General features: G+C 51.7%; 4 protein-coding genes across 4 annotated transcripts; 2 read left to right on the top strand and 2 right to left on the bottom strand.

Annotated features, from left to right (window-relative positions):
• Window positions 1–815: 815 nt before the first annotated feature.
• On the top strand, window positions 816–2,168 carry KRP23_3356 (Carboxypeptidase Y; the record flags this gene model as incomplete). Its single annotated transcript, XM_067888196.1, has 1 exon — window positions 816–2,168. One exon carries the CDS (start codon window positions 816–818, stop codon window positions 2,166–2,168), a length of 1,353 nt encoding a protein of 450 aa, XP_067747460.1.
• Window positions 2,169–2,576: 408 nt separating this feature from the next.
• KRP23_3355 (uncharacterized protein) lies at window positions 2,577–3,327 on the top strand (the record flags this gene model as incomplete). Its single annotated transcript, XM_067888195.1, has 4 exons — window positions 2,577–2,617; window positions 2,682–2,743; window positions 2,815–3,140; window positions 3,208–3,327. 4 exons carry the CDS (start codon window positions 2,577–2,579, stop codon window positions 3,325–3,327), a joined length of 549 nt encoding a protein of 182 aa, XP_067747459.1.
• A 2,969-nt stretch (window positions 3,328–6,296) lies between these two features.
• Window positions 6,297–6,851, bottom strand: KRP23_3354 (uncharacterized protein; the record flags this gene model as incomplete). Its single annotated transcript, XM_067888194.1, has 1 exon — window positions 6,297–6,851. The coding sequence occupies one exon, from the start codon at window positions 6,849–6,851 to the stop codon at window positions 6,297–6,299; it is 555 nt and encodes a 184-aa protein (XP_067747458.1).
• A 3,034-nt stretch (window positions 6,852–9,885) lies between these two features.
• KRP23_3353 (DnaJ protein ERDJ3A) lies at window positions 9,886–11,301 on the bottom strand (the record flags this gene model as incomplete). The annotated part of the gene is made up of 1 exon (XM_067888192.1): window positions 9,886–11,301. One exon carries the CDS (start codon window positions 11,299–11,301, stop codon window positions 9,886–9,888), a length of 1,416 nt encoding a protein of 471 aa, XP_067747457.1.
• Between the last annotated feature and the right edge of the window lie 281 nt (window positions 11,302–11,582).

The raw sequence follows: 11,582 nt of genomic DNA, 5'->3' as shown, positions 1-11,582 counted from the left end.
AATAGCGGCTTTTAGAGACAGGAATAAATGGAGATGTATGTAAGTCATGAAGGGGGAATATATGATACTAGCAAGGTAGAGAGGGAAAATGGTGAAAATAGCTGCTGTCGTTTCAACGAGATCGTTTTTGGCTTTGGAGTTAGTTTTGCTGTTTGGCGAGCGCTAATTATGGCTACCTGATTATGGCTCCTCTCCACGGTTTGTGGCGACGCCCAGTCCTTGAGCAATTGGCGTGGCTGCAATATGTCCACCCTCGGCGCTGTTGTCTCGCCAACTTGGCGAAGCTGCAGCTCCATTATCGTGTAAGCTGTAGGTGTACAGTGGTCTCTTTCGAGCGGTATCTGTTGCCCACGAAGCTTCCTGGCGCGTTCGCGGGCTAAGGTTCGTTTTTCTGAAGTGTCGGGCTGTACCGCAGCTTTGTTCAGACCGACGGCCAGCACGTGCTTGAAAGCCTTACGTCGTAAGGAGGTGGGCTGCTTGAGTGTTGCTGGGGACTCAGTCGGGGAATGCGATGGTGTCGGACTTGAAATCTCCAGCTCCGAGCGCTCGAACCTCATCACATTTGGTATTTTTCACGAATATGAATTCGGTTGCCATGGCGATGCCTTGAACCTCACCACCCCTAATAAAGCTTTCGATACGCCCGTTGGCTGGAAATCGCTGGAAATATAGCTTTCGATACGCCCCGTTGGTTGAAAATCGCTGTAGACTTCTCACAGACCTGACGTTTCTTCGGTCGCGCGGAGACTCTGGGTGTGATGTTACGCTTTGTGGCCTCAGCGCTCTTGGTTTTATGCCTGGCTGGACTTAGTGGCATGGCTTCTAGCCTAGGAGCGCAGGCTCTTCAGGTCACTGACGCTGATGGAGCGACCCGAACAGTGTTTTGCGGACTTGAAAAACAGGACTCAGGCTACATCAAGCTCTCGAATCGAGTTGACACGCACTATTTCTACTGGTATTTTGAGTCTCGCAGAGAGCCGAGCACCGACCCACTTATCTTATGGATTCCAGGTGGACCGGGGGAAGGAGGAACCTACGGATTGCTGGCGGAAAACGGCCCGTGCACAGTGAATAGCGATCACTCCACGACGATCAATCCATTTTCGTGGACGGCACAGGCCAACATGGTGTGGATTGACGTTCCTGCCAACTCGGGGTTCTCATATTCGACCGTCGCTGAAGACGACGAACTCACTGATGAGCGCGTGGTCGAGAGCGTGTTCTCGTTTCTTCAAGGGTTTTTCAGGAAGCACCCCGAGCTCCAAGGACGAGAGCTTTTTATTGTTGGTGAGAGCTATGGGGGACACTACGTGCCATCGGTGGCGCACTACATTTGGAAGAAGCAGGGCGAGCATTTGTTCTCACCTGCGTCTCCCGAATCTATTCCGATCAACCTTCGAGGGATCGGGATCGGCAATGGACTCACTGACCCTGTTGAAGTGTTCACTCACTTCGCCAACATTACCGACAACCGCTACAAGATTTTTTTCGTGAACGGCACCCAAGAAGCAGCAATGAAAGCCGCCGTTCCCGAGTGTCGACGATTGATGACTACTTGCCAATCGAACACCTCCGTTTGCGGCGAAGCGGGCTCTTTCTGCCAGCGCACGCAGCTTATGCCGCTCCTACAAGCTCACCGGAATCCATACGATATCCGCCAAGTGTGCGCCACTTCGACGTCGAATACTTCCGCCTGTATGGGCAAGTTCCCCTACGTGAAGGCGTATCTTGACTCGCCAGACCTGCGTACGTTCCTTGGAGTCCGACCAAGCATTGGGGGCTGGGTCCCACTCAATCGAACTATCAATGCCGCTTTCTTCAAAGCACCGAGTTTCTCCGGGTACAAGTCTATGGGTAATAAGGTCTCCGAGTTGCTGGAAGCAGGCTTACGTGTGCTGTTCTACGCTGGAGACGCCGATTTGCTATGTAACATCTACGCTATCGAGGCAACCGTGGAGAAGCTGATCTGGAGCGGGACCGCCGGCTTCAACGCCGCACAAGAACGGTCGTACTCGACCACCTCTGGTATCGGTGGTGCAGGCTCTGTTCGATCGCACTCGCACTTGACGTACGTGAAAGTGCACAACGCAGGGCACATGGCCCCTGGAGATCAACCCGAAGTTGCTCTCGACATGATCTCCAAGTTCATTCGTAACAAGCCCCTCTAAAAGACACGTATAGTTGCTATACATGGTAGCTATGTGTATCGAACGAGTTGGAGTGCGTCGCAAAAGGCGCGACTGAGTGTACTGAGGTGGTTTACCAAGTGTGTTTGATTTCAGCTAATGAAATCGCAATCGCATTGAATTAGTACTGAGATAGGTGATACCATTCATTTTCGGATCTTTCAAATGGCGTCGCTCCGAGCGAGTAAGTACGCTCGCTACAAGCGTGTCACGACCTTCTTCCTCAATTGGGTGCTGAATGCACGTGGACGTGGGCGTGATACCGGGCAGAAGGTGGAGAGGTGAGCAACGTTGTCGAGGAGATCGCGGCGGAACCCTCGACTTTGCCGCCAAAGCTGCTGAACACTCTGCCCAAAGCCCTCGCAACCTCCATCACATTGCAGGAAGGCCATGTTCTTCGCAGCTGATGACGAGGGGCAGCACAGCCACCAGTACTTCCTGAGCCTGGCTAGCGACTTTGAAGGGGGTTGAGGTGCAGCAACAGAGAGTGGAAAGGGAGAGCTCGAAATTTGAGAGCTATTACGAGGTTTTGGAGCTGGATGAGGAGTACTTCCCAGGTGAGGAGAGTTTGAGAGAGAAGGAGGCGTCGAATAGCACTGACGGGGACAAGGAGTGGCTGTTAACGAAGCCTTTGCTGAGGATCTGAGACTCGAAGTCGTGTACTTCTTCTTGGAGTTGGAGGAGCTCGTGGAAGGAGTTTTTGAGATTTATGACCAAGCGAAGAATGAGGAACGCACCATGGTGGAGGCCACGGTGGCGGTGAAGGTAGCTATGGACGCTGCTAGTGCGTTGACGGTGTGTCTGCAGCTAAAATATCCGGCGCTGAAAATGGCGGCGGATGTAGGATTTGTGCTGCTGAACAACTTTCCGGGCAACTTTTGGCGTCGAGCTAATGAGGCGGTTGTCGACTTTTGGAAAAGCTTTGCTACGGATGGAACGTACAAGTTCGTTCGGGTATGTTGATCGTGGAGTTTAGAAATGCGCTGAGCACGTTGCTAAGCTTTACGACTGGGCTCGTAAGGATTCAAGGGATGGGATGGTTCTTCGGGAAGGATATTTTGGCGAGACATACGGTGAGAAGCGGACGCCACAATATGTTCTCCCTGATGCCACCAACATGGCCATTTGGCTCCCGCAATAGTTGCCACACCTGTACAACACGATCCTTGAAATCAAGATAGATAACCGGGGAAAACTTGATACGTTTGACGTGTCGGGTCCTTTCATAGGGTTACTTGATGAGTATTTCAAGTCGCGTCAGGTGACAGCTCCGCTGGTGTTCGCGTGGACCTGCTGGATTAAGTGTGTCACGGCGCTGCAAGGCAATGCAGGCCTCAGCCGCAGTGTGGGTGTGACGATTAAGCACCCAACCGACCTTCTGAAACGAATTGAAGCCACAGTAGCGAAGCAGGCAGCATTAACTGGTGATTTTGGCGCGCGTGAGGTTTAGCGTCAATGCGGAGAACAGGCCCAGCATGCAAGCCGAAGTCATCATTTAGCGCGCGTGAACCCGTTGATGGCAGGATTAACGATGCTTACCTATGATTTCCAGTATTTTCAGATGGCAAGTGTTGTGCTGACGATGACATCGAGATTTTGTGCGTTCTGCCACCCATATAACGCACTTATGGAGGAAGGGTTCCTTGCGCGTATCCCGTTTGGAGAGGAGCTCTTGACGATCCACGAAGAAATTATATTCACTCCGTCAGGGGATGCAGTTATTCAAGGTGTTTACAGCCGCACATACCTGCTAAGTGCACAGTACAGTGCACCTTCACTCGATGAGCTGTACCGAAGTGGAGCTTTACCCAACAGAGCAACGCCCAAAAGCAGCTCTGCGGGTTATCCGAGGTTTACCAGCTGATGGTTGAAAACGACAAGTCAGTCTTCGGAGGTACTTCTTCGAAGGCTATGCTGGTTAAGGCTGCTGACGTTTGCTCGAAAGAACTATTCCAGAGGCGCATCTTGTCGCGTGATATGCTGACGCTTACCAACGACCTTGTTCAAAATTTATCTGAAATTGTCGACGCACTGAGTCAACAGCAAACTGAACCTGTAGAAAACGCTGCGATAATGTTTGTGATGCCGTTCCTGGATGGCCTGCAGCGAGATGGCTCCGTGGATATGGGTGCACTGCCTGGTGCGAACCGTCGTATGCAGGTCGGATCTTCCGCCGCAATGGTGATCAAATCAATGTGCGGAAAAGCTGTTGCTGTTATTAAAGCCAAGTTTGCGCGAGCAAAAGTACTTCACATTCCCGTCTTACCAAACTTTGCCACTCAAGAGTATGGCCCAGGGCCAATTCATAAGGAAACACAAGATCAATATGATGATGGCGAAGAAGAGGAAGACAACTATGAGCTGCTTTCTGAGCTTATGGACGTGATGGGAATGAGCTATGGATGACTTCGTGGAAGTGAACTGAGGTGTTTCAAAACGAAAATCACACGGAACCCAAAGCTTCTGGATGTGCTTTCGATGGAGTGTCTTATGTATACAATGTTCGGCGACCCAGACCATCTCCCTAGGAAGATGCGTGACGATCTCTGCACACTTCTCCACCATGCGGCTGCAGGTTTGGCGTGCGGCACTGATCTAATTGAATGGATGATTCAGCAAGGAGCACTTAATCTGCAACCAACGCTATTCTGTCGGTCGGGAGTGAGCATTGGCAAAGGATGTTGCCAAATACGATGGCTGTTCATAGTGCAGCGATTGCAGGCCATGAAGATATTGCTCGAATCATTCTTGAGGCGGATAACATGATAGACCTGAACACGCCCACCTTCCACTCCAAGGAAACATTGGTGCATCTGACTGTCAAAAACAATCATCGGAGCATGTTCTACCAGCTTTGCTTGTTTGGAGCCGATATTTACATTAAGGACGGCAACGAAAGACGTGTGTGTGATGTGACAACGGATCGGAAGTGGGTGCGTGAACTCAAAGACTTCATTGCTGAGATCGAGCAAAGCCGCACAAAGAGAGATAGTTCAAAGAACCGCGACGCAATACTCCGCCACGAGAGTATGCTTCACGCTGAAAGACTGCGCCAGTCGGTGACTTCCCAGCGTGACGAAGAGCGCCGACTCGCTCTTGAAAATACTGGTGCGAGTGGTAGTGCGAAAACGAAGAGCTAAAAGAAACGTAAGAAGGGCAAAGCAAAGGGGCATGCGTCCCCTTCCCCAGCGACTGTGGCGACATGTGCAGAAGGTGATCTGGGAGAAGTGTCGAGTTTGCTGAGGGATCTGTTAATGTCAGACGGCTCGGAGGTCGATATGAACGACGAATCGGATCGTGCGACCTTGATAAAGGAATCACTTGAGCAGACAGCAAACGTATTTGTGCGCTTGCGAGACCCACACGTTCCTGTCAATGAAAAGCATCACGAGCTGGAGATATTGGTGGAGGCGTGCCCCCATCCCAACAGGATCAATACGACGGATCGACGAGTTCGGACTCCTGTGGCCACCGAAGCTGCGCAGATCATTCACGTTTTGCAAAAGTTCCATCGTGTAGACCATGCTGCCATCATGGAGCCGGCTCTCGACCCAGTGCGAAAGCTGCGTGAAACGACACCGGTGTTCGCGAATTTCGTGTTGAGCACGTCGAAGATTTTTGCCTCGGTGGACAGAAAGTCTCAGGCGCGCGATATTCTCGAAGTGCTCGAGAAACGTTTGGTGAAGACGTCATTTGCACCCTTTTTTGTTGTCTAGCGTCCTACTTCGAAATGCGTACTGCTCGTGGGTATGATTCCTGGCTTGCACCAACCTTGTGGGTGCTTTAGGTGCCTGGTGCAGCTTCTGAGGAGGCGCTTGTTGCGCATTCCATTAAGGCTGCAGCTGCATGATTCTTCATTTGACGAGCTGCTATGGAGGCTGAGTAAACACGTGTTGAACCCAGAAACTAAAGTTTTCTCGCATGGAGTGGGTCGAAAGCGGTCGTCTACATCGCGGTAATTGCAGCGAAGGGTCTTGTGAATAGGGAACTTGCTCCAGAAATATCAAAAGGCAAGTTGAAGTTACGAGAACAGATCAGGAAAATGAGCTGGCATTTTTGCGGCACCTGGAGGCAACCCCAGCACCAAACGCGCGTCTTGGGCTCGGTAGCCTACTCGCGGTTGTGCTTTTTAAAGTACTTCTCGAAGTAAAACCACAGTAGGTAGTCCGGGTCCTTGGCCAACTGGCTTGGCGTCATGGCCTTGATTTTTGCCGGAATGTTCAACGTGTTCGACATCGATTCAGGTGTGACTTTCATGCCTTCGATCTTGTTGAATAAAGCCTTATTCTGGGTCTTCACAATGCTGAGAATTTCCTTTTCGGTCGCCGACACGTCCTTGACAGTGTTTACCGCAGAAAAGGATTTGCTCCTGGACAACTTCGCTGCAGTGTTGGTAGCCTTTTCAGTCACCACCTTGTCAGAAAGCGCCTTGATGAGCTTCGGCAACGTTCTCTCTTCGTCAGTGGAACCCTCTTTGTCATTAGCCTTCTCAACATCGACTGGCTCATGAACTCTCAGGAACGTAGGGCGTTTGTTGTTAGTCAGGACACCATGGCTCAATGATGAAAGAACCGACTCTGCCTCCGTTGTCAATGAGGCTGACTTGACACCGAAGTTTCCAACGAAAGCGGATGCAGTGGCGATAACGATGTAACCTAGACGCATGGTTCTTCCGTAAAGGTTGAAGAGAGTGCGTGGTTGGTAGGAAGTTATGCAATGGAAACTGAGCGGCATCATGCTAGCCTTCTACATGTATTTCAGACGGCGCTGTTTTCTGAGCTTCTGCCGGCCACCAGCACATTGTGCTTTCTGGTGCACATCTCGTAAAATATCCGATAAATAAGGGCTTGAGCTGTTTGGTCACCACTCGTTTTGTTTGTTTGAGTTGCTAAGACGGCGTACAGGCCGGGATAAGTTGAGGCTTTGGCATATTATGCATGGATCTCGAAAATAAGTTCTTGTGCAGTCTGAGAGTTTTGTGGCTGTATTATCCGACAACCTAGTGACTTCGTATTGATATTGTTAGCTAGTACATATAATGGAAACACGTCACATGATCAGTGATTGCCGTTGTTGTAACTTTTCGCTCGTGACACCATCAAAGTTTACCGCCGTAAACTTCGTCATGCAACAATGATGATGCTCTTGTTGCTGGGTCTGTCCATCGACAGTATTGAAAACATCATGCACTTTATGAGGGTGCTATCCAAGAAATTGCACTCCACAAAACTTCGGCTGGGTTTGCTCGTTTGCACGATCCGAGTATTCCCTCCTCAGATAAATTCGATGTCGTACAGAGCGTCTGAGGTAATTCGCAAGCTGGACGACTCAATCAAGATACAAGCAGACCCACACAATGATCGGGACGGGTGTACAGTATAGACTTGATTTGCTATTCGAGGCAAACAACGGTTCTTCGGAAAGCGGCGAGGGAGGTAATTCCGAAGTATGGCACCAGTAGGCTATTTGACGCGTTGGTGCGGTGTAGGAGCTGAACTCGAGGCTTTGAGGCTTTGGCAGGTTGTAAGCTTTTCTTCTAATAATTAAAGTGGATCGATGGATATTCTTAACGCTTTCGCGGTACAACCTAAGACTGTGGTTTAATTTCGTTGCCCACCCGCACACTGAACAAGCAGCAGAGCAATCGGAGCATTGGCGATACGCATTCGCAACGAATATAGTTGGATCAGTGGCAAGAGTGGCGCCATTGCAAATGATTCCCTCTGGCAGGCAACATGTGGCGGTGAGATCAACGCTCGGCTTTGCCAGAATGTACCCTTTATTTAACCCATTATTCCCCGAAGGGCGTCCGATAGATACATAGCCTACAGGGTCCGAAAGGGCTAATACCTGAGCCGGCTATCACCATGCAACCCTCCCCACCTCCAGATAGGCACACGGCGACACTAGAACACTTTTTCTGCTATGTCTCGTCTTGAAGCAAACTTGGATGGTGCTCAGTCTCGTCATGCAGGTCGCGTGACGTGACATCCGTTGAGCAGCTCTCGAGTCGACGCAACATTCTCCTCCAGCCTAAGGCGGTCGTAGTGAGCTTAGGTGCTGGCGGGGAAATGGACTGATAAACTGATATTCCTAAGAAAAAATTGACCGGCTGTGTTGAACGACATCATTGCTCCGTTGTTTGAACGACGTTTGCGCTTTTACCACTGTCCATGGCAGTATAGCATTTGAATCACTCTCCATGGAAGCAGGATGTCACTTCAGCTAGGTATTATGGAGTCCCACAAACGAGCAAACGCAACTGCCGTCTTTCGAAGTGCGCTTTGCAGTGTGGTCACTTTGTCAGCCCCTGGCACGCTGTTCTGGCTTGCTATTTGTTTTCTCGTTCGTCACTGAGTTTGACCCGAGCAAAGCCAATCTGATATGCTTGGGCTGCAATGGTGAATTGGAGAGACTTTCTAGGGGCTTCTTGCTTGCTATTCGTTTTCTTCTTGGACCCAAACCCAGTTTTTATCTGGTCACTACTGCCCATTCATTGCAAGTCGTCATCGCTGTGTTGAACGTGGATATGTTTTTTGAAACCTTCATGAGCGGGGAACATGAAATCAATGTGCCAAGACGTAACTTGTTATTATCCAGCAAGATCAAGCTGAAGCGTTCTTAGCCCGTAGTAGGTGCGACCCGCAACACGTTAGTGGCATTTGTGGCTTCCTTCAAGCCCCAGCACCACCACCCGTGAATCAATCAGTGCAAACGTGTCACTGCTATCCCCCACAATGCAAACTTCGACATCATGAAGCGCGAAGTCGATGAAAACGGCCACGTCATCGGCCGAAAAGGTGTCACGCAGGACATTTCTGAAGAAGCGGACAGCGAGGCCCCTCTCGGATGCTCTTTTGAGTGCGGCAGTGACCTCAGCGGTTGGGAGGGGCGCAGTTAGATGGACAAGCCACTCCGCCGCGTCAACCAAAGCCACCAACCCTGGGTCCGATATTCCCGTCGTTATCATGCTTGGGTCGTTGTTCTTGGAGCGCGGCGGCCCATCGTTTTTGAATCGCGCCGCCCAACAGACACGCGCGGTTTTCATATTACAACCGAGAACTTCTCCAGCGATTTCGAAGTCAGCAGGGCTTGGGTGGTGGGCGTCGAAGAAACCTCGAAAGCGCAGGAACTTAACGACCTCTCTCTTGGTCAACCACGGGTTGGCTCGGGGGTTCTTCATTTGTGTCACTTGGAGAATTGCACGGCCATCAGTTAGTCAAAAAGCATCGCCGGTAACTGTTACTTCCAAGTTGCTGTCAGGAACCTGTCGCCATAGTATTGTATTCCAAGGAACAGAAGAGTATTTCCATCACTTCCAAACGGAGATAGCATATGGAGCGAGGCCTCGTAGTGCGCGTCATCGTCACGACGGAGCCGGAAGCGTGCTCGACATAGGAGCAGGGATACCTGAAGGGTCTCATGGAGCAAAATGTTGGCTTCCGCTGGGGCTCGACCACTGCATACAACTTCACGTTGATCGACCGCCAGGTGGTTGTGACGGAGGAAAGCGAGTACCGCAAAAGCGGGACGCCCAAGCTCCAAGAGACCAAGAAGCCCCCGTAGTGGGCGATGACGCAGGGCTTGGACGGGAGAATCGGGGTATTTCTTTGAACGCTAGTGAAAAATGGTTGACATGTTGGTGAGAGCAGCATAGCCTCTATATGAGTTGAATTAATTGTGAACACGTACGGCTCCCTCAGTGGAAATGCACGGTGCCATGGACATTTGATAGCGGCAAATCTCCGCCCACAGCACGCTCCATCGTGGCAGACAATGCGTCGGCGGTGAAGTCAGCATCTAGCGGGTGCACACCCACGCGCGTCTTACCACGCTTCGTACGGATGACCATCAGCCCGGGTTCCTGCTGTCTGTGGCTGTGGCCAACCACCGTCTCCAGCAACTTGCGCACCGTGCGTTTCTCCGTCTTCCAGTCAACGTACGCGATCTTCAGAGCTTTGGAGTGACGGAACTTGGCAGCCACCTCCTTTGCCACCTTCAGTTCCTTCTCGCGCTGCTTCTTGTCACCCGACAAGACAAACACCGCACACAGAGATGACGCGGCGGTCGTCGCCTTCTTGCCCACGTTGCACAGATTGGCCTCATTGCCCGCATGCAGTTTTTCAATCTCCCCAGAGTCGCGCAAGCGATGAAGACGCGCGATGTGCTTCTCGATCGCAAAGTTGTACACCTGGTACTCGTCCAGCTCACCTTGGTACTTGATCTCTTTGCCTTCCCACACATAGACGAAGCTTGGGTACGTCTCAACGCCATGTGCGCGGCAGACCGCTGCGTGCTTATCGCAGTTCACCGCTCCGACACGCACTTTACCCTCCAGATCCCGTGCAATGCTCTCATAATTCTCGCGGAACTTGGCACAGGTCGCGTCCATCGCGTAGAACTGCACGAGCCACTCATTGTTCGCCTCCTTACCCGGGAACTTCCTCTTCGACAGCGACTTGACGGGCGAGTCCTTCGCAAACAGCGTCGTCGGCTGTCTCGCCCGCCTCTCACCAGTGTACGCCGCACTAGGTCTCTGAGCTTGGCCGAATCCGTCCATCCCTTCAAAATGGAACTCATTATGCATTCCACCACCCCCTCCTTGTCCCATTCCACCCCCGAACCCCGCACCGCCAGGGAATCCTCCTCCAAACCCTCCAGCGCCACCAAAACCTCCTGCTCCACCTGAAAACCCTCCGGAACCTCCTCCGAATCCATGACCGAAGACGCTCTCGAACATCTTGGTGAACGACGCCATGTTCTCGTTCGTGGAGCGTCGTTTGCGCTGTCCTCCAGCTCCTCCTCCGGGTGCTCCTCCTCCAAAGCGTCTCGCGTCGTCGTACTCCTTGCGCTTGTCCGGGTCCGAGAGCACCTCGTAGGCCTCCGAGACCTCGACGAACTTCTCCTTGGCGGCCTCCTTGTCCTCAGCGTTCTCCGCCTTGTCCGGGTGGAACTTGAGCGCCAACTGACGGTACGACTTCTTGAGTTCCCGGTCCGAGAACTCCTTGTCCACGCCCAGCACCTTGTAGTAATCCTTGCTGGGGTCCATAGCATGGATGGAAGCCAACGCTAGTGCGAGCAGCAGCGCCAGTAGTACGCGCGTGGATCGACTCATTTTAGTATTTTTGTGTGATTGTCTCGTGCGTTGAGTGGCCAATTGGCAAGTGACTTGATGCAAAGTTCGTGGTCGTCTCGCAGACGTCGTCTAGCAGCTGGCTTTGGTGCATGCAACGACGGCTTGCCACGTGCGTTTGAGTCAAACTGTGCGCGCCGGAAGAGCGTCTGCAGCGACGAGAAATTTCCAGAATGCGGAAGTGCTTCGGTGGCATGCGTTGAAGCTGGCTGACTTCAGAGATACTTAACGGATACTTACCATAGAGCTGGTGTGGACCAATC

This window comes from Phytophthora ramorum, assembly GCF_020800215.1.
Source record: "Phytophthora ramorum isolate Pr-102 chromosome Unknown Phyram_PR-102_s0003, whole genome shotgun sequence".
In the NCBI taxonomy this organism is placed as follows: Eukaryota; Oomycota; class Peronosporomycetes; order Peronosporales; family Peronosporaceae; genus Phytophthora; species Phytophthora ramorum.
Note: the sequence above shows the minus strand (reverse complement) of the source record. Positions and strands in the feature narration are given on the sequence as shown.